The sequence below is a fragment of the Macrobrachium rosenbergii genome, chromosome 10 (genome assembly GCF_040412425.1).
Source record: "Macrobrachium rosenbergii isolate ZJJX-2024 chromosome 10, ASM4041242v1, whole genome shotgun sequence".
NCBI lineage: Eukaryota > Metazoa > Arthropoda > Malacostraca > Decapoda > Palaemonidae > Macrobrachium > Macrobrachium rosenbergii.
The window spans coordinates 61,634,707-61,661,393 of NC_089750.1; the positions used below are offsets into that span (position 1 = coordinate 61,634,707).

The 26,687-nt window shown below is 37.8% G+C and overlaps 1 protein-coding gene across 2 annotated transcripts in view; it reads left to right on the top strand.

Moving 5' to 3' along the window:
- Window positions 1–26,605, top strand: part of LOC136842686 (peroxidase-like) — a 123,537-nt gene extending 96,932 nt beyond the window's left edge. For both annotated transcript variants that reach the window (XM_067110349.1, XM_067110348.1), the window contains exons 12-18: window positions 5,112–5,294; window positions 6,004–6,156; window positions 7,067–7,241; window positions 8,706–8,824; window positions 9,490–9,652; window positions 16,034–16,183; window positions 25,397–26,605. In XM_067110349.1, coding sequence (XP_066966450.1) covers window positions 5,112–5,294; window positions 6,004–6,156; window positions 7,067–7,241; window positions 8,706–8,824; window positions 9,490–9,652; window positions 16,034–16,183; window positions 25,397–25,709 — 1,256 coding nt within the window. In that variant the 3' untranslated portion in view covers window positions 25,710–26,605. The remainder of the gene's footprint in view (window positions 1–5,111; window positions 5,295–6,003; window positions 6,157–7,066; window positions 7,242–8,705; window positions 8,825–9,489; window positions 9,653–16,033; window positions 16,184–25,396) is intronic.
- The last annotated feature ends 82 nt before the right edge of the window (window positions 26,606–26,687 follow it).

Below are 26,687 nucleotides of genomic sequence, written 5' to 3' on the forward strand. Positions count from 1 at the left end.
ACGGCAGTGGGTTTAAAATTGTCCTGAGGGTGTGACCAGACGGCAGCGGGTTTAAAATTGTCCTGAGGGGGTGGTCAGACGGCAGCGGGTTTAAAATTGTCCTGAGGGTGTGACCAGACGGCAGTGGGTTTAAAATTGTCCTGAGGTTGTGACCACCAGAGGGTGTGACCAAACGGCAATGGGTTTAAAATTGTCATGAGGGTGTGACCAAACGGCAATGGGTTTAAAATTGTCCTGAGGGTGTGACCAAACGGCAATGGGTTTAAAATTGTCCTGAGGGTGTGACCAAACGGCAATGGGTTTAAAATTGTCCTGAGGGTGTGACCAGACGGCAGTAGGTTTAAAATTGTCTTGAGAGTGTGACCAAACGGCAGTGGGTTTAAAATTGTCCTGAGGGTGTGACTAGAGGGCAGCAGGATTAAAATTGTCTTAAGGGTGTGACCAGACGGCAATGGGTTTTAAATTGTCCTGAGGGTGTGACCAGACGGCAGCAGGTTTAAAATTGTCCTGAGGGTGTGACCAGACGGCAGCGGGTTTAAAATTGTTCTGAGGGTGTGACCAGACAGCGCGGTTTAAAATTGTCCTGAGATGTGACCAGGTGGCAGCGGGTTTAGAATTGTCCTGAGGTGTGACCAGACGGCAGCGTGGTTTAAAATTGTCCTGAGGGTGTGACCAGATGGCAGCGGGTTTAAAATTGTCCCAAGGGTGTGACCAGACAGCAGCGGGTTTAAAATTGTCCTGAGGATGTGAACAGACGGCAGCGGTTTAAAATTGTCCCGAGGTGTGACCAGACGGCAACGGGTTTAAAATTGTCCTGAGGGTGTGACCAGACGGCAGCGGGTTTAAAATTGTTCCGAGGGTGTGACCAGACGGCAGCGGGTTTAAAATTGTCCTGAGGGTGTGACCAGACGGCAGCTGGTTTAAAATTGTCCTGAGGGTGTGACCAGACGGCAGTGTGTTTAAAATTGTCCTAAGGGTGTGATCAGACGGCACCGGGTTTAAAATTGTCCTGAGGGTGTGACCAGACGGCAGCGGGTTAAAAAATTGTCCTGAGGGTGTGACCAGACGGCAGCAGGTTTAAAATTGTCCTGATGGTGTGACCAGACGGCAGCGGGTTTAAAATTGTCCTGAGGGTGTGACCAGACAGCAGTGGGTTTAAAATTGTCCCGAGAGTGTAACCAGACGGCAGCGGGTTCAAAATTGTCCCGAGGGTGTGACCAGACGGCAGCGGGTTTAAAATTGTCCTGAGGGTGTGACCAGACGGCAAAGGGTTTAAAATTGTCCTGAGGGTGACCAGACGGCAAAGGGTTTAAAATTGTCCTGAGGGGTGTGACCAGACGGCAGTGGGTTTAAAATTGTCCTAAGGGTGTGACCAGACGGCAGTGGGTTTAAAAATTGTCCTGAGGGTGTGACCAGACAGCAGTGGGTTTAAAATTGTCCTGAGGTGTGACCAGACGGCAGCGGGTTTAAAATTGTCCTGAGGGTGTGACCAGACGGCAGTGGGTTTAAAATTGTCCTGAGGGTGTGACCAGACAGCAGTGGGTTTAGAATTGTCCTGAGGGTGTGACCATACAGCAGCGGGTTTAAAATTGTCCTGAGGGCGTGACCAGACAGCAGCAGGTTTTAAAATTGTCCTGAGGTTGGGTTTAAAATTGTCCCGAGGGTGTGAACAGACGGCAGTGGGTTTAAAATTGTCCTGAGGGTGTGACCAGACGGCAGCGGGTTTAAAATTGTCCCGAGGGTGTGACCAGACAGCAGTGGGTTTAAAATTGTCCCGAGGGTGTGACCAGGTAGCAGCGGGTTTAAAATTGTCCTGAGGGTGTGACCAGACGGCAGCGGGTTTAAAATTGTCCTGAGGATGTGACCAGACGGCAGCGGGTTTAAAATTGTCCTGAAGGTGTGACCAGACGGCAGCGGGTTTAAAATTGTCCTGAGGGTGTGACCAGACAGCAGCGGGTTTAAAATTGTCCCAAGGGTGTGACCAGAGGTTTTAAAATTGTCCCAGAGTGTGACCAGATGGCAGGGGTTTTAAAATTGTCCTGAGGGTGACCAGACGGCAGCGGGTTTAAAATTGTCCTGAGGGTGTGAAGACGGCAGCGGGTTTTAAATTGTCCTGAGGGTGTGACCAGACGGCAGCGGGTTTAAAATTGTCCTGAGGGTGTGACCAGATGGCAGCGGGTTTAAAATTGTCCTGAGGGTGTGACCAGATGGCAGTGGGTTTAAAATTGTCCTGAGGGTGTGACCAGACGGCAGCGGGTTTAAAATTGTCCTGAGGGTGTGACCAGACGGCAGTGGGTTTAAAATTGTCCTGAGGGTGTGACCAGACGGCAGCGGGTTTAAAATTGTCCTGAGGGTGTGACCAGACGGCAGTGGGTTTAAAATTGTCCTGAGGGTGTGACCAGACAGCAGTGGGTTTAAAATTGTCCTGAGGGTGTGACCATACAGCAGCGGGTTTGAAATTGTCTTGAGGGTGTGACCAGACGGCAGCGGGTTTAAAATTGTCCCGAGAGTGTGACCAGACGGCAGCGGGTTTTAAATTGTCCCGAGGGTGTGACCAGACGGCAGCGGGTTTAAAATTGTCCCAAGTGTGTGACCAGACGGCAGCGGGTTTAAAATTGTCCTGAGGGTGTGACCAGACGGCAGCGGGTTTAAAATTGTCCTGAGGGTGTGACCAGACGGCAGTGGGTTTAAAATTGTCCCGAGGGTGTGACCAGATGGCAGCGGGTTTAAAATTGTCCTGAGGGTGTGACCAGACGGCAGCGGGTTTAAAATTGTCCTGAGGGTGTGACCAGACGGCAGCGGGTTTTAAATTGTCCTGAGGGTGTGACCAGACGGCAGCGGGTTTAAAATTGTCCTGAGGGTGTGACCAGATGGCAGCGGTTTAAAATTGTCCTGAGGGTGTGAGGGTGTGACCAGACGGCAGTGGGTTTAAAATTGTCCTGAGGTTGTGACCAGACAGCAGTGGGTTTAAAAATTGTCCTGAGGGGTGACCGTACAGCAGCAGGGTTTGAAATTGTCTTGAGGGTGTGACCAGACGGCAGCGGGTTTAAAAATTGTCCCAGAGTGTGACCAGACGGGGCAGCGGGTTTTAAATTGTCCCGAGGGTGTGACCAGATGGCAGCGGGTTTAAAATTGTCCCAAGTGTGTGACCCAGACCAGACGGGCAGCGGGTTTAAAATTGTCCTGAGGGTGTGACCAGACGGCAGCGGGTTTAAAATTGTCCTGAGGGTGTGACCAGACGGCAGGGTTTAAAATTGTCCTGAGGGTGTGACCAGATGGCAAGCAGGTGGCAGCAGGTTTTAAAATTGTCCTGAGGTGTGACCAGATGGCAGCAGGTTTAAAATTGTCCTGAGGGTGTGACCAGATGGCAGCGGGTTTAAAATTGTCCTAAGGGTGTGACCAGACGGCAGTGTGTTTAAAATTGTCCTGAAGGTGTGACCAGACGGCAGTGGGTTTAAAATTGTCCCGAGGGTGTGACCAGACGGCAGCGGGTTTTAAAATTGTCCTGATTGTGTGACCAGATGGCAGCGGGTTTAAAATTGTCCTAAGGGTGTGACCAGGTGGCAGCGGGTTTAAAATTGTCCTAAGGGTGTGACCAGACGGCAGTGTGTTTAAAATTGTCCTGAAGGTGTGACCAGACGGCAGCGGGTTTAAAATTGTCCTGAGGGTATGACCAGGTGGCATCGGGTTTAAAATTGTCCTGAGGGTGTGACCAGACGGCAGCAGATTTAAAATTGTCCTGAGGGTGTGACCAGACGGCAGCGGGTTTAAAATTGTCCTGAGGGTGTGACCAGACGGCAGTGGGTTTAAAATTGTCCCGAGGGTGTGACCAGGTGGCAGCGGGTTTAAAATTGTCCTGAGGGTGTGACCAGACGGCAGCAGGTTTAAAATTGTCCTGAGGGTGTGACCATAAAATGGCAGCGGGTTTAAAATTGTCCTGAGGGTGTGACCAGACGGCAGCGGGCTTAAAATTGTCCCGAGGGTGTGACCAGGTGGCAGCAGTGGGTTTAAAATTGTCCTGAGGGTGTGACCAGACGGCAGCGGGGGTGTTTAAAATTGTCCTGAGGGTGTGACCAGGTGGCAGCGGGTTTAAAATTGTCCCGAGGGTGTGACCAGGTGGCAGCGGGTTTAAAATTGTCCTAAGGGTGTGACCAAACGGCAATGGGTTTAAAATTGTCCTGAGAGTGTGACCAGACTACAATGGGTTTAAAATTGTCCTGAGGGTGTGACTTGACGGCAATGGGTTCAAAATTGTCCTGAGGATGTGATCCAGACGGCAATGGGTTTTAAATTGTCCTGAGGTTGTTACCAAACGTCAATGGATTCAAAATTGTCCTGAGGGTATAACCAAACGGCAGTGGGTATAAAATTGTCCTGAGGGTGTGACCAAACGGCAATGGGTATGAAATTGTCCTGAGGGTGTGACCATACAGCAGTGGGTTTAAAATTGTCCTGAGAGTGTGACCAAACGACAATGTGTTTAAAATTTTCCGGAACTTGTGACCAGACGGCAATGGGTTTAAAATTGTCCTGAGGTTGTAACCAGGCGACAATGGGTTTTAAATTGTCCTGAGGGTGTGACCAGACGGCAATGGATTTAAAATTGTCCTGAGGGTGTGACGAAACGGCAATGGTTTTAAAATTGTCCTGACGGTGTAACCAAACGGCAATGGGTTTAAAATTGTCCTGAGGGTGTGAACAGGCGACAGTGTGTTTAAAATTGTCTTGAGGGTGTGACCAGACGGCAATGGGTTTAGAATTGTCCTGACGGTGTGACCAAATGGCAATGGGTTTAGAATTGTCCTGAGGGTGTGACCAAACAGCAATGGGTTTTAAATCATCCTGATGGTGTGACCAGACGGCAATGGGTTTAAAATTGTCCTGAGGGTGTGACCAAACGGCAGTGTGTTTTAAATTGTCCTGAGGGTGTGACCACACGGCAATGGGTTTAAATTTGTCCTGAGGGTGTGACCAAACGGCAGCGGGTTTAAAATTGTCCTGAGGGTATGACCAAACGGCAATGGGTTTTGAATTGTCCTGAGAGTGTGACCAAACGGCTATGGTTTTAAAATAGGATGGAGAATTTTACTAGAATATTCTTTAAATTTCAGGCCCTGCTGTCATGAAGGTCTTCCGTCTCCCACTGCAGAAGTTCGGGTATTACAGGGGGTACAAGAGCGACGTCAACCCTTCGGCGACGAACGCCTTCGCGACCGCCGCCTTCAGGTTCGGGCACAGCCTCGTCCAGCACACCCTCATGAGATGCGATAAGACCGGCAGGAGGGTTCCCTTCAGTCAGTATTAGATGGATGGTTTTGATATAGATTCCTTAGTTGTTGTTGTAATCTTTATTCACGATGTGCTCATGAAAATGGGCAACAATTGTCTTAACTTTTTTAATGAATATACTACGAAATTATTACTAAATTAAAAATAGATATATAGATAAAAATAGACTATGATCGTATTAACTTCTTAATCAGTACACTATGATATGATTACTAAATAAAAGATAGGTATAGATAGATAGATAGATAGACAGATAGCTAGATAGATAGACAGATAGTTTTTACTTGATTGATTTATACACAAACCATCGCATCAAAATAGTCTTTGCTTATTTGCTGTCCTCGAAGAAAGCATTTGAAATGTATTAAAGACAGTAGGTAATTTATTCCGGAATTGAACAAAACTGTTACGACCATTAGAATATAACGTATTTATAAATTCGTTCTCTCTCTCTCTCTCTCTCTCTCTCTCTCTCTCTCTCTCTCTCTCTCTCTCTCTCTCTCTCTCTCTCTCTCTCTCTCATAATAAAAATGGTAATAATAGCCAAGTAAATTTCTATTGTGTCAGTAATTATTTTATACAGAGAAAATTCTCAAGTAGATCCCATTATTTGGCAGATCTGATACCTCCATTTAGTTTAACAGAACCAGTGAGAAGTCTTCTCTAATTACTGACGGTTCGTCCACTCATTTTTCGGTTTCCCTTCTTACACAGCTATTAAGCTTCACCAGGAGCTCATGAACCCTTCCAATATCCACAACTTCGGCAGCGTCGATCGACTCTTGTTGGGCCTCGTGTTCGAAATGGCTCAGGGGCGGGACGTCTATATCACCAACGAACTCACGAGGCATCTCTTCCAGACGCCAGGTAGCTATTATTTCGTGGTTAAAGTTTGATTGATTTTTTTTTTTTGTCGCATGGTGGCTTTTAAGTTAACACAGACGCACAGACACATGTATATATATATATATATATATATATATATATATATATATATATAAATTAATATATGTATATATATATTTATATATATATAGATATATAAATATAAATATTATATATAATATATATTTTAAAATATAATATAATATATATAAATTATATACATAAATATATATATATATATATATATATATATAAATATATATATATATATATATATATATATATATATATATATATATATATATATATATATATATATATATATATATATATATATATATATATATATTATATATATATATATATATATATATATATATATATATATAAATATATATAAATATATATATATATATATATATATATATATATATATAAATATATATAAATATATATATATATATATATATATATATATATATATATATATATATATATATATATATATATAATGTATATATATATATATATATATATATATATATATATATATATATATATATATATATATATATATATATACATATACACACACACATTTTACTGAGTATTTAAGCATTTACACCTTTCAACAAATGGGAAGGGCGAACGGTTGAAAAATAAAATGGATGAAATGAGCGCACTAGACTAATCTAACTAAACATACCCAATTCAGCCTTTACTTCAGCGCACACCCTTAGATCTGAAACCAACGAACCTCTTAAAGAATGGGTACCTTTCTTACACGTGTACTAATTAATCCCACATGAACTTAAACCTTCCCTTCCACGGAATAAATAAAATCATTTATGATAAATCCCCTTCAGGATTCCCTTTCACCTTTGTACTGCAGGCCATCATTACGGCATGGACCTGGCCGCCCTGAATATCCAGAGAGGGCGTGACCACGGCCTCCCGTCCTACAACATCTGGAGGGAGCAGTGTGGACTTCACCGCTTCACGAACTGGGGGGAACTCCTGCAGGTGATGGACGACGATACCGTGGGGCGGCTCGCTGCCGTGTACAAGTGAGTCTCTCTTGAACTTTTCATTGTTTTTTAATGAATCTTCTGTGTATTAAAAAGTTCCGGGCATTGGTATGTGTTAGCTGAAATCCTGTTTCCTTTCGGTACTACTTTAAAGCTCATTGCTCCAATGCCTGTATTTTGTTTACTATTTTGCTGTTAATGTGCGTATTTATTTGTCTGTTTTTAATTGATTGTCTTTTTTGTTTTTAATTGATTCTTTTTTATTGTTTTACACTTGAAATTTTTTCTTACCCTTTTGCATCCCGTTCTGTGGAAGACTGTTTTCAAAGTAATGGCCAGTTAGGCTTGTCGCATAGGAGTGCTTGCAAATTTGTAAATTCAGTAATTATAAACAAATTAGGGGTGGCTGAATTGAAACAATCTTAAAAGCGCTTATCACTAGTATGCATTTTAGATGTGACAGTCAGTAGCCTAACCTTTGTCTGTAATTTAAGTCAGAATTGCATTTTAGTTTGTAAAAGAAAACTGTTGTGCTGGCTTTGTCTCTCCGTCCGCACTTTTACTGTCCTCACTTTTTTCTGTCCGCCCTCAGAAATTAAAATCTTCTAAGGCTAGAGGGCTGCAAATTGGTATGTTGATCATCCACCCTCCAGTCATCAAACATACCAAATTGCAGCCCTCTAACCATAGTAGTTTTCATTTTATTTAAGGTTCAAGTTAGCCATAATCGTGCTTTTGGCAACGATATAGGCTAGGCCACCACCTGGCCGTGGTTAAAGCTTCATGGGTCGTGGCTCATACAGCATACCGAGACTAACGAAAAATGGGTCTATTTTCGGTGGCCTTGATTACACGCTGTAGCGGCTGTATAGAAAACTCGCTTGCGCCGAAGAAACTTCGGAGCATTTTTTTTATTTGTTTAATTTCAGAACTGATTTGATGGGAAAAGTAAAACACATTATTGTCGTTTAATGAAAAATTTGCACGTTTAGGTGGATTGTTGGTCATTTTTAACTGTATTCAGGACAGGAGAGTATAATTTATTAAATTGTGAAAGGAAATGATGAGCAAATGTTTCTTACTCGAGGATTAAATCTGAGATAAAAATGTGGATTAATAAGCCATCAAAAGTACTGCAGGTGTTAGCTTGTGAAATTTTTCAAGTTACAGATGAAGTTTTTTTTTAAGGATAACTTACAGGCCTGTTTATTAATTTATTTAATTGCTCTCTTCCGTCAACAGATTAAAGTAAATTGACCATATACTTATTTATTTATTTATTCTAAAACATCAAGTACATTTTTAACATCACTTCAAAAGAGAACTGTTGCCCTTTTACGTCCATAGATCACTGCCTGATCCACATTCATCTGTTCTGTTTATCTCAGTTATGAAAATCAATTGTTATCAATGAAGAGAGAGACGTTTGTACTTTTGTTTGAGTTGGCAACTTAGACCTGACCTGCGTTCTTATTTGTTTTTTTTTTTTAATTTCTGTTCCAGACACGTAGACGACATCGACCTGTTTCCAGGAGGTCTGGCTGAAAAGCCAGTCATCAGGGGTCTGGTTGGACCAACGTTCGCCTGCATCTTAGGACAGCAATTTTTGAACCTTAGAAGAGGTAATTAGCGTTAAATTTCCATGAATAAACCGTTTACCCTGATTTGGGTGGGGTGGGATTATTATTATTATTATTATTATTATTATTATTATTATTATTATTATTATTATTATTATTATTATTATTATTATTATTATTATGTAACTGCTGACTCGAGATGGAGCTTCGTATGTTGCAAAAAATTAAGAAATTATTATTATTATTATTATTATTATTATTATTATTATTATTATTATTATTATTATTATTATTATTATTATTATGTAACTGCTGACTCAACGTGGAGCTTCGTATGTTGCAAATAATTAAGAATAATAATAATAATAATAATAATAATAATAATAATAATAATAATAATTATTATTATTATTATTATTATTATTATTATTATTATTATTATTATTATTATTATTATTATGTAACTGCTGACTCAACGTGGAGCTTCGTATGTTTCAAAAAAGTTAATAATAATAATAATAATAATAATAATAATAATAATAATAATAATAATAATAATAGTTATTATTATTATTATTATTATTATTATTATTATTATTATTATTATTATTATTATTAGTATTATTATTAACAAAACATATGCACTCTGATGAGATATTGTTGGTATTATAAACATTTAATTTCAATTGTTTTTTTTTTTTTCATAGGCGACCGTTTCTGGTTCGAGAACGGAGGATTTGTATCTGCGCTCAGCCCCGAGCAGCTGCGCGAGTTGCGCAAGGTGACCCTCGCCCGGGTCCTCTGTGATAATTTGGACGACATCGACGAAATCCAGCCTTTCGTCTTCCGACCCCCCACCGAGAACGGAAGGTAAGGGCTTCTTCCACTTCTTCCACTTCTTCCATTTAAGGCGTCGTCACAAAAGCCATTTTTATAAATTTATTCTTTTTTCATGTTCTACCAACTTGCCCCCAAAACCTGCGTCAAGTATCCAGTATTTTTTGTACAAAATAGGCGATATTTGTTAAGGCGGTGTCACTCGACCGTTTTTATAAATACATTATTTCGCCTTTCTTTCAACTTTCCGCCATATTTTTTGTACAAAATAGACTACAGTGTATTTGCTAGGGTATTATCAAACGAGCCATTTTTGTGACTGAATCCTTTTTTTCCCATTCTATCAGCTTTCCGGTAATCCGTACACCAAGTATCCAGTATTTTTTGTACAAAGTAGACGTTATTTGTTAAGGCAGTGTCACACGATCCGTTTTATAAAATATAATCTTTTTTCACATTCCACCAACTTGCCTCTAAAACTTGCATCAAGTACCCAGTATTTTTTGTACAAAATAGTCCATATTTATTATGGTTTTGTCAAACGAGCCATTTTTACGAATGTATCCTTTTTTCCCATTCTATCAACTTTCCGGTAATCCGTGCACCAAATAGCTAGTATTTTGCGTGCGGTATGGACGATATTTGTTAAGACAGTGTCACACGAGCCGTTTATATAAATCTTTTTTTTTTTCACTTTCAACCCACATTCCTCGGAAACTTGCACAATGTAGCCAGTGCGTTTTTTTTTTTTTTTTTACAAAATAGACAATATTTGTTAAGGCAGTATCACACGCGCGAGAGTTTTCGATTGGAGCTTTAGTTTTCCCAATAACAAATGGCCTGATAACTTACATTTACTGCAAGTAAGGCTCTTACACGGCATTGTCACCCGAGCGTGCTTTCGGCCATCTTTGAACTCCCGGACGCCAAAATTTGTACGGAATTGTTTGGATTTTTCAAAATTTAAATCGCCATCATTCAAGTAACGGTTTTCCATCGATGGAATGAGAGAGATGACATCCTAGCTAATGTTGCTAAGCTAAATGACATAAGGAATGATGATTTTCCTCCAGTTCAACAAAACATTGGCCAAAATAATACCTGCATAAAAAAATTCCCCCATGGGTGACCTGACACAAAGGTTTCAAAATATGCGACACTTTTCTTCTACTCTTGAATGTGATTTCATTCAGAGTGAAACATTCTCTCTCTCTCTCTCTCTCTCTCTCTCTCTCTCTCTCTCTCTCTCTCTCTCTCTCTCTCTCTCTTTTGTTTTTATTTTTCTTTCTCTCAGAATACGCGGTATAGTCTCAGTCTGCAATTGAATGAGATTTTTTATCATTCATCGCAGAACAAACTCTCTCTCTCTCTCTCTCTCTCTCTCTCTCTCTCTCTCTCTCTCTCTCTCAAAAAAAAAAAAAAAAAAAAAAAAAAAAAACATATTTTTAGCCGGTACTAGAATAAGATTATAAATTTACCATTCATTGTCAAGCAACTCTCTCTCTCTCTCTCTCTCTCTCTCTCTCTCTCTCTCTCTCTCTCTCTCTCTCTCTCTCTCTCTCTGACACTGGTTTCATTTTTACCTTCTCTGGGACTGACGATTTCGAAAGCTTGTGTCGAAAATCCAGAGAGCGACATCCTCCAAGAGGTAAGAAGAAGAAGAAGAAGAAGAAGAAGATGATTTAAAAACAAGTGACGGCAGAGAGAGAGAGAGAGAGAGAGAGAGAGAGAGAGAAGAGAGAAGAACTAACGAGACCGGAAGAAAGAAGGTTCATTAGACGAGCGTCAACAATCGAAGTCTTCAAAAAGGCGGTGCTTAATTGGGAGGGCAAATTAATTGACCCGTTGGCGTCGACGTCACGGCTCTATTGACGACAAAGGCCATTCGGTGAACTGAACGGCGAGGAGGAGGGGGAGGAGGATGAGGAGGGGAGGGAGGAGGAGGATGAGCGGGTGAAGGATGAGGAGGAGGAGGAGGAGGGGAAGAAGGATGAGGAGGAGGGGAGGGGATGAGGAGGAGGAGGAGGGGAAGAAGGATGAGGAGGGGAAGAAGGATGATGAGAAGGTGAGGAGGAGGAGGAGGAGAAAGATGAAGGGGAGAAGGATGAGGAGGAGGGGGAGGACGAGGGGTGAAGGATGAGGAGAAGGAGGGGAGGAGGAGGAAGGGGAAAAGGATGAGGAGAGGGAGTAGGATGAGGAGGAGGTGGAGAAGGATGAGGGGAGGAGGAGGAGGGGAAAGATGAGGAGGAGGAGGATAAGGGGAAGAAGGATGAGGAGGAGGGGGGAGGACGAGGGGTGAAGGATGAGGAGGAGGGGGAGGAGGAGGAGGAGGAGGGAGGAGGGGGAGGGAGGAGGAGGAGGAGAGGGTGAAGGATGAGGAGGAGAGGGAGAAGGATGAGGATAGGGAGAAGGATGAGGAGAGGGAGAAAGATGAGGAGGAGGTGGAGAAGGATGAGGAGAAGGGAGAGGAGGGGAGGAGGAGGAGGAGGAGGAGGAGGAGGAGGAGAAAGATGAGGAAGAGGAGGAGGCGAGAAGGAGGAGGAGGAGGAAGAAGGGGAGAATGATGAGGAGGAGCGGGAGGGCGAGAAGAATGAGGAGGAGGGGAGAAGGATGAGGAGGAGGAGGGAGAGAAGGATGAGGAGGAGGGGAGAAGGATGAGGAGGAGGAGGGGGAGAAGGATGAGGAGGAGGAGGGGAGAAGGATGAGGAGGAGGAGGGGGAGAAGGAGGAGGAGGAGGGGAGAAGGAGGAGGAGGGGGAGAAGGATGAGGAGGGGAGGGGGATGAGGAGGAGAGGGAGGAGGGGAGAAGGGGAGAAGGATGAGGAGGAGGGGAGAAGGATGTGGAGGAGGAGGAGGGGAAGAAGGATGAGGAGGAGGAGGAGAAGGAGAAGGGAGGTCAGTGAGAGGAAGGTGGATGGGGAGGGGGTAGGGTTGAGTCACGATGAATTATAAAATGCAATTCGAAAAGCGCAATGACGACAAAAACGTCGCCGATAGACGAGTCGTGTTCATTAGTAACTGATTGCGAAAAAGAATGATTTTGGAAACGGTTTTACTGTGAGGATTTTGAGAATTGTTTACAAATAAAAAAAAAAATAACCTGTCTGACAAGTGAATCGTAATGATGTTACAGTGATTAGTCGGAAATACTAAATATTAATTCGTAAATGTCATTGAAATTTATACTGTGTTAATTGCTAATTGATATTGATAAATCATGACAAAATTATTCACGTAAATATAATTGAATGTGGAATCGTGTTGATCATAGATTATTAGTAGAAGCTGATTGGTAATAATCTTAATTAGAAAGTAATTATAAAATCAGCCACAAAGATTGAGATCAGTAACTCTCACATCTCCTCGGGTCATTATTGAAACAATTACCGTACAGTTATAATTAGTGCAACGTCCTAAAGTAATTTTTTCCAGATAGATTTAATTAAGCGAGTAACACTGACAATGACCTTGGTTCGAAAAAGACTGAAACTTAATCTCCCGAGGAACGATCGGGTGCATCGATTTTTATTCACTATTCTTCTTTCCCTGCAGCTTTAGATGCATTATCCCCCCCTTCCTTTTTTTTCTTATTAAAATTTCATTCATTTGTGCCGTGCTTCGGTTTTTCTTAACTCTTTTTCTTTCCCTCTTGCCTTACAACGTTGGATGTATTATCTTTCCAGCTTCTTTTCTTGTTAAAATTTTATTCATTTGTGCCAGCTTGTTTACTCACATGGTGGGTTTCAATGGTTTTTATTTTGTTTTCTTTTAATATGCGTAATTCATTTTTTTATTTTGCCTGATTTTTTCAGTGCTTTACCTGAGGCCACAACCAATATATATACATATATATATATATATATATATATATATATATATATATATATATATATATATATATATATATATATATATATATATATATATATATATATATATATATATATATATATATATATATATATATATATATATATATATATATATATATATATATATATATATATATATATATATATATCAATATATATATATATATATATATATATATATATATATATATATATATATATATCCATTTTCCTAACCTCAGAGAATATTATCTTTCCATTTTTTCTCCTTATTAAAATTTTATTCATTTGTGCCAGCTTGTTTACTCACGATGGATTTCAGTGGTTTTTATTTTGTTTTCTTTTAATATACGTAATTCATTTTTATTTTTGCCTGATTTTTTCAAAGCTTTACCTGAGGCCACAACAACCAATATATATATATATATATATATATATATATATATATATATATATATATATATATATATATATATATATATATATATATATATATATATATATATTTTTACAGATCAAATTTCCATTTTCCTAACCTCCAGAAAATGTATTATCGTTCCATTTTTTTTCTTATTAAAATTTTATTTATTTGTGCCAGCTTGTTTACTCACACGATGGATTTCAGTGGTTTTTATTTTGTTTTCTTTTATTATACGTAATTCATTTTTTTTATTTTGCCTGATTTTTCAATGCTTTACCCTGAGGCCGCAGCTAATATTTTCTTTTTATATAGATCAAATTTCCATTTTCCTAACCTCCAGAGAATGTATTATCTTTCCAACTTTTTTTCTTATATGAATTTTATTCATTTGTGCCAGCTTGTTTACTCACACGATGGGTTTCATTAAATTTCATTTTGTTTTCTTTTAATATACGTAATTCATTTTTTTTTTATTTTGCCTGATTTTTCAATGCTTTGCCCTGAGGCCACAACCAATATATATATTTTTTTTACAGATCAAATTTCCATTTTCCTGCCCTACAGAGAACAAGGGATAGGAGATCAGTTTCTTATTTTTAGAGAGAGAGAGAGAGAGGGGGGGGAGGGGGTTGAAGGTTGGGGGGGGCGACGCGATTGCAAGAGCAGTGAAAGAGATTTGGCAAATGATTAAGAAGAAATCTTGTCTAGTTCTAAATATAGGTCTCATTCATTTTACAGAGAGCAGATTTGATGAAATAAAAAATAATTTACTTATCTTAACACGGCACAGTTAAACAGGCAAGAGAAAAATATTGTAATCATTATGATTATAACCCCTATGGTCTGGGTATTTTATTATTATTATTATTATTATTATTATTATTATTATTATTATTATTATTATTATTATTATTAAGGAAGAAGTAGAAAAAGTAAGCGTCAGTATTTGTGAAAAAAAAAACAATTATTAAACATCATCGTGAATTAAGCTGAACTCAGGATGATGTTAAGTAACTATTTTTTTTTACAAATATTGACGCTTACTTTCATGAGTGAAGAAAAGAAAGAATGCGAAGTAATAGATAAGAAACATGAGTGGGGCATACCCTCAAGCTCTTTGGAGTGCCAGTAATAGTTTTTCTTACATTTTATCAAAATAAGCAAATACGTCATTCCTTGTGTTATCTATCTATAATAATAAAATCCGAGTGGATCTTTCTTGTTTGCCCGACTCGGGTAGGGGCTGGGTAGGTGGGGGATCGGGAGGGTAGGGGAAACATGACACATCCACCCTCCTCCTGCAAACCTGTTTGTCCACCCTGGGTGGGGGGCAGGGTAGGTAAGGGATCGGGATGGTAGGGTAGACATGACGGACAGCGCCGGGTTCCAGCGTAGCGTAGCGCGCGACACCAAGCTCGTTATCTAATAAACTGAGGGTTTTCACATAAATTCTCGCAATAACACTGACAAAATAATTGAACTGTGTATTAACTATAAATAACGATCTTTTAAATACTGGGTACATTTATTCCTCAATAGTCTTCTTGTGACTTCATAATATCGTCAAAGTTGAATTTAAAGTTGCAAGCTTTAAAAGAGTCTGCTCAACTCTAATTTCAACCCAGAAGAAAATCTGTATACCTAAACATGAATTTTAATGATATTACAAAAAAAAAAATTTTTCATTATGTATTTCATTTATCCGTTTCTGACTTACGGTACTGGGAAGTATCTCCTTGACATTATTATTATTATTATTATTATTATTATTATTATTATTATTATTATTATTATTATTATTATTATTATTATTCAGAAGATGAACCCTATTCATATGGAACAAGCCCACAAGGGCCATTGACTTGAGATTCAAGCTTCCAGAGAATATGGTGTTCATTCGAAAGAAGTAACAGATGGTAATGGAAAATACAGAAAGTTACTAGAAAACCAGATAAATTAACAAATAGATAAATAATATAAACTCAAGCAAAATATTTAAATACAGGTTGAATTGCATTAGGGCAGTATTGCATTGCATCTTCGCTTGAACTTCAGAAGATCCGACAAATGAATATCTATCCACTTACCTCCATCTCGTGACAGGAATAGTTTCTTATATTCTTTATCCTTCCTTTCGGAGCAGGAATCTGCGAGTATCCTGCAGCAACGAAGAGAGCATCCCGACCATGGATCTGTCCTTCTGGAAGGAAGAGGTCGACTCCCAGTTCCCAGGCCTCCTCTACGCCGGAGGAATCCTCAACATGTCCCTGATCACGACGGAGGATTCTCTAGGGTAAGCAACAATTCCCTGGTATCCTTTAGTTATCGTGGGCAGATCTGTTAGTTTTCATATTATTAAAAATAGCTAAAGGGTGCGTCCACATCACTTAAAATAAAGTAAAAAAAAAAATTCTTTCAAGCACTAAAAATGCACTAAAAAGTAGAAAATAATTTTTCAAGACACATCAGGATTCTTGTAGCGTTTCCTTCCTTGTTTGGCGCCCACGCTTTTATTTTTGTAGACATGATTCATTGTAAGAAAATCCTGGTGTGCCCCGAAAAATTATTTTTTACTTTTTAGTGCATTTTAACAAAAGCGTGTTTAAAATTGTATTAATTTTATTTTTAATATTTTACACTTTTCAGTTTTGACAGAAATTGTAACCGACATAAGATTTTAGCTAAAGAAATTGAACATGATAGCCTGACGAACCAAAGAAGGTTTGAAGAATCCTTACAGTCATAAACTTATTCTGCCGAGTTTTCTTTAACTATGGAAAATCCGAAGAGTTTCTTACAAATCCTTAGATACTGGGAGAGGCCACTGTAGGGTCACTAGAGGTCACTGCAGACCTACTGATCATGTAAGGTTGTATTGTCACCGGGATTGAGTAACCACGCAAAATTTCAAGTCCATCGGACGAAGGAAACAGGTCGAAAATTGAGTTACAATTTTTGACCCAAGCAGACAGACACACAGACAGACACAGCAGTCACGTTAAATAAAAACATGTAAAAACATGTCATAAACATGTCATAAACATGTCAGAAACTCCTCGCGTACATATTGCAAACATTGGAAACAAGTCAGAAACTTGTACATATCACAGGCAGGTTGACAACTGTAAGTGGAGAACTAATCTTGGACATATGCTAGAATATTATTATCATTATTATTATTATTATTATTAGATAGTCTTATGAGGAGCTGTTTAAGACTACCAACAAGTCGTTGACTTGTATTTAACCTGTTTGTGATGTGCACACATTGAGTTGCGGGTGTAAGGGGTCGTGTTTTACTGCAGTGTAGACACACGCTTATGTTACAATATGAAAACATTAATCCTTCCTAATTCATGTTACTGTAAACTTGTCGTGAGGTAATCACATTGTATAAAATGCTCTAAGTGATCCTAACATTGAAACTTATGCATTATCCAAAGTGCAAGTTCGTTTCCTCTCACCAGTTACCAAAGATTAATGGCGATTATTTGTCACTACTGTTTGTAATAGATTCTTAATTTCCACCACATTTTTTAGTCTTTCCTCTTCATAGGATTGAATCAAAAGTTATCTGCCTAATCAATCGATGCTGACATATCTATTCTCTGGTTGGTTTACATTAAGTTGCCTTTATGCCAGCATGGACCCTTACGCTGAGGCTGGTAAGTATAGTAGAATGCAGAGGGTGGAATGGAGTGGAATAAAAAATTTAGGCCAAAGGCCAAGCGCTGGGAGCTGTGAGGTCGTTCAGCATTGAAAGGGAAACTGGGAGTAAAACGGTTTGAAAGGTGTAAAAGGAAGAAAACCTCGCAGTCGCATTGTGAAACAACTGTTAAGAAAGGGTGAAAAGTAAGATGGAAGAAAGAGAATATGAAAGGAGATACTGTAAAAAGAATGAAAGGGGTTGCAGGAAGGGGCCAAAGGGACGCTGCAAAGAACCTCAAGTAATGCCTTCAGTGCACCGTGTGAGATGCACTGACGGCACTATCCTTCTACGGGGAGATGCGAAAGGTGGGAAGAGGTCTGGCGTCGACCTACAGAGACTCTTACTTCTCTTGATCCTTTCTGGCTTTGTCTGTCCGTCCGCACTTTTTCTGTCCACCCTCAGATCTTAAAAACCACTGAGGCTAGAGGGCTGCAAATTGGTATGTTGATCATCCACCCTCCAATCATCAAATATACCAAATTGCAGCCCTCTAGCCTCAGTAGTTTTTATTTTATTTAAAGTTAAAGTTAGCCATGATCGTGCGTCTGCAACCGCTATAGGTGCCCGCAACACAGGCCACCAACGGGCTGTGGCTGAGAGTTTCATGGGCCGCGGCTGAGAGTTTCATACAACATTATACTCTGTACAAAAAACTCGATAGCGCCGAAGAAACTTCGGCTCATTTTTCACTTGTTTTAGGTGGGTATCATTTCGGCCATTGTCGTATAATACTGCGGAAAAGAATCCCACCCGCCAGGACACCACTTCCCACATTAACTGTGTTGGAATAAGCCATCCTCGGACTTAGCAGGTCGTTGGAGGTTCCCTTTTCTGCACTGCCAACTTCTGGGATTCACTTCCTGCTTCTGTTTTAGTCGAGAGGTGTAGTGGGCCTGTTGCTGTGTTTAAGGTCAAGTTGCTTTCTTTTCCTTTCCTTTTCCGAGTTTTAAGTGGACTGACGCTAGTCGACGACACTAGGTTCTCTTCCCTATACATTATATATATCTAATATATATATATATATATATATATATATATATATATATATATATATATATATATATATATATATATAATGTATAATTATATATATTATATATATATATATATGCGTGTATATATATACATTATATATTATAATATATATATATATATATATATATATATATATGTACACACATATACTGTGTAGATATAAATATACTTACCACTACATACTAATATACAAATATATATCTCATACCATTTTACGCGGCATTTACTCTTGAAGTAATAATAATAATAATAATAATAATAATAATAATAATAATAATAATAATAATAATAATACCTACCAAGACAAAAGCAAGGTAACATTCACTGTGAAATGGCAATTTTCGTACAAGCTCATCGTAAGCGAGGTGAAAAAAAAAATAAGTCTTTCTCATAATTTCAAATCATTTTAACGTTGATACGCGGGTAATTTTTCCACACCCCTTTTACAGTCTTAAAGTTGATTTTTTTCTCCCAAAGATCAACCTTTTGATTAAGGTAATGGATGCTGACGTTGTACTGTAGCTTACTGTAATGGAGATGCTTAAAGAGAAAGCATTACGCGAATCGTTTTTAAAGATTCTCTCTCTCTCTCTCTCTCTCTCTCTCTCTCTCTCTCTCTCTCTCTCTCTCTCTCTCTCTCGTTTATTTATATCTTTCGATGGTATTTTGTATAGATACAACATTCCTCTCTCTCTCTCTCTCTCTCTCTCTCTCTCTCTCTCTCTTCTGTTTATTTATATCTTTCGATGGTATTTTGTATAGATACAACATTCCTCTCTCTCTCTCTCTCTCTCTCTCTCTCTCTCTCTCTCTCTCTCTCTCTCTCTCTCTCTTTGATTTTCATGTTTATTCATATCTTTCGTGTATAGACATAACATTCATCTCTCTCTCTCTCTCTCTCTCTCTCTCTCTCTCTCTCTCTCTCTCTCTCTCTCTCTCTCTTTGGTTTTCCTGTTTATTCATATCTTTCGATGGTAGATGTGCATAGACATAACATTCCTCTCTCTCTCTCTCTCTCTCTCTCTCTCTCTCTCTCTCTCTCTCTCTCTCTCTCTCTCTCTCTGCTTGATTTTTCTGCTTATGCACATCTTTTTTTTCATCTCTGCGTCTCTTTTTGTATGCATGCATATACCACAACCTTTCTATTCACCTCTCTCTCTCTCTCTTTCTCTCTCTCTCTCTCTCTCTCTCTCTCTCTCTCTCTCTAAATAGAATCGCGCCGAAGGAGCCAATTCCTCTCAAACTGGCAACAGATGTTTATTGTCCCTTTCTCGTTCCTCTAAGATCGTTGTGTTACCATCTTTTTTTAGATTTAGGGCCGTGTACACAACGCCTTAGGGCCGTGCAAATAAAGAGTGATAGAGAGGAACGTAGGAATTCGCTTGGCAGGACCCGACAGCGCAGTTAACAAAATAAAGACAGGGATGGTGGTTTGTTTTTGCATTATTATTATTGTTACTACTGTTATTATTATTATTATTTATTATAATTATTATTATAATTATGAATGTTTTGTGCAAAACTGAATGCGGAATTTATCCTTGTGCTATTGCATCGTATTAAAAATTTATGGAGTACATCATATACTGTATTTATATATAAATATGTATATATATATGTATATATATAATATATATACATACAGTACATGTATATATATATATATATATATATATATATATATATATATATATATATATATATATATATATTATTTCAAGTTGGTGTTTCTGTAACGTGGATAAATATAGATTTAAAAAGATAAAAGTGAAAGTGATACTTTTTGGCCTAGGCTATAAATGAAAACAGTTACCGGTATAGTAGATGAAACTAATTCTATATATATATATACCGTATGTACACTCGGCAACAATGAAACAGCGACCTCTTCCAAAATGATTCGTTTGATATGGAAAAAAAAGAAGTATCTGGCAACTTTTCTACTGCGTCCCGTGTTTTAGTGATGTTATTGTTTCATCTTCTCTCTCTCTCTCTCTCTCTCTCTCTCTCTCTCTCTCTCTATATATATATATATATATATATATATATATATATATATATATATATATATATATATATTTTATATTTATATATATATATATATATACACATACATATATGTGTATATATTATATATATATATATATATATATATATATATATATATATATATATATATATATATATATATATAAAATGGAATCACAAAAATAGGTAAATTAAACAAATAGGATAGATAATTATTTATCCAATTATGAGTGAAAATGTTGAACCAAAAATTTACTTATTGCACCTCTTACAACCTTTCAAAAATTAAGGTCTCGTCTCTCTAAACTTAAATAATCTTCTCTCTCTCTCTCTCTCTCTCTCTCTCTCTCTCTCTCTCTCTCTCTCTCTCTCTCTCTCTCTCTCTCAGTAATTTACACTTCTCCTTTTATCTATTACTTTCCCCAATCGCCTATGACATAGATCCGACTAGACTTCCACAAATGTTTTCATAGCATGTGGGCCTACATAATTCCCACCGGTTTAGCATGCTTGATTAAACCAGTTTTATTCTTGGCCTTACTAACATCCCAGTGGCTAACCATTTTTGCCCATAGATTTTCTATGGGATTTAAATCTGGCGATTTAGCAGACCATTTAATTCTTATAATTTCAGGATGATTATTTAAAAATCTCTGACTAATCTTGAATTATGGATGGGGCAGTTATCCATAACAAGATATATAGGTTCAGTTCCTGGATCAGCTGCGCCTAACCGTTGGTATCAGTACTTGGTCCAGTATTTCAACACACTGTGCGCTATTCAGTCTTTCTTCAATTTCAATAAGTTCCCCTGGTCCACTATCTGCCATCCAACCCCGAAGTGCTGCTGTTATTCTCCCACTCCGTCTTGTCTTGTTGGCTGGATGTTTTCTCGGTCATATCTGTTAGATAAGAAAAACACAAATAAGTAATTATATATATATATATATATATATATATATATATATATATATATATATATTTATAACCAAGTTAGGCTTATAGATAATTATTGCTCCTTTGATTAGGCCTAGCTTTGTGTGTGTGTGTATATATATATATATATATATATATATATATATATATATATATATATATGTATAACCAAGTTAGCCTATACATAATTATAGCTCCTTTGATTAGGCCTAACTTTATTTATATATATATATATATATATATATATATATATATATATATATATATATATATATATATATATATAGTTAGGTAATCAAAGTAGCAATAATCACATATGGGCTAACTTGATTATATATATATATATATATATATATATATATATATATATATATATATATATATATTTATATATATATATGTATATGTATACACACTCAAAGTTAGGCATAATCAAAGGAGCAATAATTATCTATAGGCCTAACTTGGTTATATATATGTGTGAGTATTATACCAGAGGTTAGGTCTATTTTCATGATGCAATAATGTAACATTTTTGTAATGCATTTATGATAAAAATGATCTAACATATAGTTGTTTAAAACTTACCTGGTGTTCCGTTGGCGCTAACAGTGAAGACTGCCTCGTTCATCTGAGGAGAAGGTATTTTCGTCACAGAAAATGACCTTTTTCCAAATTCAGCACTCAAAGGATAGTATTCCTATGCAAATGAGAGTCTTTCTTGGTGGTGACTTTCTGTCACAAATGGCTTCTTGGCTGGTTTGAAGTGGTGAATATCAGCTTCATGTAATCTTCTTCAGATAGTTTGGCTTGAAACTTGAAGACCTACTTCCCTCTTTATTACTGTTGTATTAGATAATGGATGACGACGAGCGAAATCTAATATCAGTCCATCTTGCTCCTTGCTACTGTGGCGCGATCGCCCTGGTCGCTCTCTTTGGTTCACATTGCCACAATCATTTTCCCTTTCTATCCATCGATAAACAGTTGTTTTGTGTATGTTCAGTTGTCGAGCTATATTTGCTTTCGGGATGTTGGCTTTATGCATATTTATGATACAATTACGCAATGCTAGAGAACATTATGTTCGTTTAATATGAGCCATAAGAACTGTAAGAGTAGACGTAATCTCCCATTAACAGATGATGGGGTTACTATTCTTGAATCATCTTTTCATTGCTGACGTAACGATTGCACAATACAACCAATCAAGGTAAAAACTATGATAATGATGAATGCTTTTTATTTGGAATAGTAGACTTTGAAAATATATATGAAAATTATGCATCAAAAATTATTCAAATCCATCGATAATTAAAATAAGCTTACAAGAGTGAAATATAAAATTTATGAAATACCTTTTAATTTACGATAATTTCTAATTTGTTCACGTTCCTAAGTGAACGAAAAATTTCATAATGTTTCATATTTTTTCTCGATTTTCTTTAATTATGCAAATAGAAGGAGGATTTCTTTTGTGAAAGGAAAATAAATCAACATGTATATCCTTAAAAATATTTATAGCATGTATTGAAAAAATAATTAACAGCTTCTTGAGCGATACTTTTCGGACGAGGTCGTGTTTTCATTGTTGACGAGTGTACAGTACATAATACTGTAGTGTGCTTGCCCTTGCCGTAAAAAATTACTGTAATGGGCTTTTCAGCGCAGTTACAATGCTTATACTGTTTCTCTTATAGAAGCAGTCTATTAAAGCGTTTATGATGCAAAAGTGAATTATATATATCTCTCTATGTTACTTTGAATTCTTGTTTTTATTTCCCGGCAAAGTATGGAAATTTGTTTATTTGGATCAATTCAATATGGTTTTTTGACATTTTACTTATGTTACTTTTATTTTTTTTTTAACATAGGGCGGTAAACTAGAACAATTCCTGTTTAAATTGGCATCAGAAAAATAAAATGAAAAAATACCCGAGTTCAGCCAGACACAAAAATGTGTTTACTTAGCTGTAAATTATGAGTATCCTCACTTTAGACAGACTTATCAGACATAACGATAAGCAAGTTTTTTGTGGAGCGTCGTAAAAATGATTTCATATTTTCCTTAAGCTGTGACGCACTTTAGGGAGTCACAGTATACATGGCACAGAACTATGTAAAAATGGAAGTTCAGATTATCGTAGTCTTCCATCTCACTTATAGCAATCATACTTTACAGCTAAGTAAAGAAATTTTTGTGTCTGGCTGAACTCTCGTTTTTTTATTATTATTATTTTTTTATATGCTGAGAAACATTAAAACCATTCAGCTTAAAGATATGACGATAGTGGGTGTTTTAGCGTGAAATTAACTTGACACAGACCGTTCTTAGGAAATATCACCAAGCACAAACACGGTCAGTTTGAGAACGGTTGTCCTGGTGTTACACACACAGAATAAATCTGGATACACGTTCCGTTTCATACAGTAAGATTCATAATATAAATGAGTATCTTCGTTGCCAATGTCTGTAATTTCAAGAGCCTAATGCTGCTTCTAGGTGTCATGCGCCTCTAACCTAGTTTTTCCCTTGTTCCTATTGCTGTGTAGGCCTCCCTCCCTTTTGATTTATGTATTGTCATTTTCCTTTTAGTTGATATATCGTCAGTTTTCTCCGGTGCTCGCTCTGAAGTATTTCCTTAACCAAAGCTCTTTACCTAAATTTCCCTATCAAGGCTTAATGAGGCCATGGCTGAAGGAGACCACAAGAAACTTCTATTGGGTCTAATGTAGGCTTAGGCCACTTTCGTTAACTCAGACCGTAATTGGCTTCGTAAAGAGACTGGGAGTCCGTGGGTTTGATGGTACCTATACCTTCTCCGTTCTTCTTTCGGCTGACGAGCTTCTCAAGAAGTTCTGTGTAGCTGTCTTCCCACGCGAAGTCTCTGAGATACTGAAGTAATGACTTCAAGTTCTTCAGGGCAGAGACTAAAGGTTATCGATTTTTTTTCCAGCTTGTCATTAGGGTTTGGAATTTTGCGAATATCGAAGTAAGAAGGTGTTCCTAAATTTTGTATTCAGACAGTTCCATGATATTTTGCAGGGATATAGCAAATAAATCATACATTACTCTGTGTACTGAGTCATTTTTACCATGTTTATATTAGTATCAAGGTCTTCAGTATATATCAGACCTCGGTCAGGATAATTTAAGCACTCCTTAATGCACGAACCTGATTTAGCTAAAGTTTTCATCAGATAATGAATTTAATCACTGATGAAATCTTTCCACTTTAAAGTCTCATGTAAAAATCTATAAAAACCTCAGATCCCAAACGTCATTCATTTGCATTTCCCTGTTGTCTTTGGTATTTGTAGAGTGACAAAAAGAAAACTAATAAGAATAAAAGAAATCTTGTGTTTTCATCTTGGAGGGAACTTTGTTGAAAATGCTGTCTGTATGAGATCGCTTGGTCGTGACAGTTTGTGGTAATAATCTTGCCCCTAAATATTAGCTGAAAATTGGAAGTTAACGTCTTACAGGGGACGCTCTCTTTAACAGTACACACACACACACACACACACACACACACATATATATTTAATATATATATATATATATATATATATATATATATATATATATATATATATATATATATATATATATCTCGTTGATGTATGTATATGTATTATATACATACATATATATATGTATATATATATATATATATATATATATATATATATATATATATATATATATCTTTGTTTGGGTACCTAAGTTGGTATGCCAACCAGTTCCACACCCCCTCAAAAAAAAAAATCTAATTTCATCGTAATTTTCCTCCTCAGCGACACCAGTTACGACTACAACGAACAAACGTCCGGCCTGCCCGAGGAAGACCTGTACTACCTCGAGTCCGACGACGGCTTCGAGGACTACGACGAGGCCGCCCTCCAGCACATCTTCTCCAGCGAGCTCCCGCGCCCCTTCGAGGAGGCCGACGAGAAGTCGGGCAAGGACGACCTGGAGAGCGACGGCCACTCTCCCCAGGCGTACTCCAAAGGACCCAGCTTGGCCGAGCTCACCGACCACAACTTCAAGAACGTCATAGAACACGCCTATTCCAACACACTCTTCTACGGGAGGGACTTGAATAACTGAAGAAGAAGCGTGTTTCGGCTGGTGTTTTTCTGTTATTTATTCCATACAGTCGTCTCCCGTTCCAGTACGCTTTTCTGTCGAGCTTGTGGAAATGTTCTCGGCCTGTTATTCTTGTTATTTATTCCATGCGGCGTTCTTATTCTTAAGTAGAAAAACGGATGAAACTTGAGTTTGGTCCACGCGTTTTGTGGCGTAATATTTTTGAGGTCAGACATAAAGTAATAAACTAAAGTTTAGGACATAATGTCCGAAGAGCAAGACAGGTAGACCAAAGCAACCTAACCCAACATCAGGTTGGGTGTGCAGCCATTTGAAACCTGGTCTGAAGTCACGTTTTATCTGACAGAAAACATATTTTGGTCAGTTTTTATTTCACAGGCGTGTATTGTCATATTTCATTTACCGTATTTAGCATTAGCAATTTTGTTGTTGCATATGAGATTTTGGATGCTGTTTTGTTGTCAATAGTGAACTTATTTTTGTATTATTCTTGGAGAGCTAATGATTGTAGTCAGTATGGTGATGAGGTGAAGGAAATCAATCTATGTGTAGTTGTAGTGATTCATGATCTCTGTTTTTGTTTCCGATGTATTAGGTACAGTCGTCAGAAAAGGCTAGACCTATATCAGACGTTGCTAGGAAGCTTGACTTGACTCCTTGTGCGTTAAACTTTACTTCTTGTGTTCCTTAAACTTGACTCTTTAGGGAAAATATAAATACCGTTTCATAACAGCCAAAATAGTTTCATATTCAGCAACGTGTGTGAAATTACGGTGAATCCTACTTATCGTATTTCTCGCCATTTCTCCATTTTTTGTGTGTACTGGATTTTCCTAACAGGGTTTATAGGGACACAGTCTTGACCATAAAAAAACTAAAATAACAAAATAAAAAAGAGACTACGTATCTGAAATTACTAAACCAAAAGGTTACCGGTTGCGGAGACGCATGACGTGAATGCACCTGTTTCCCCCAGAA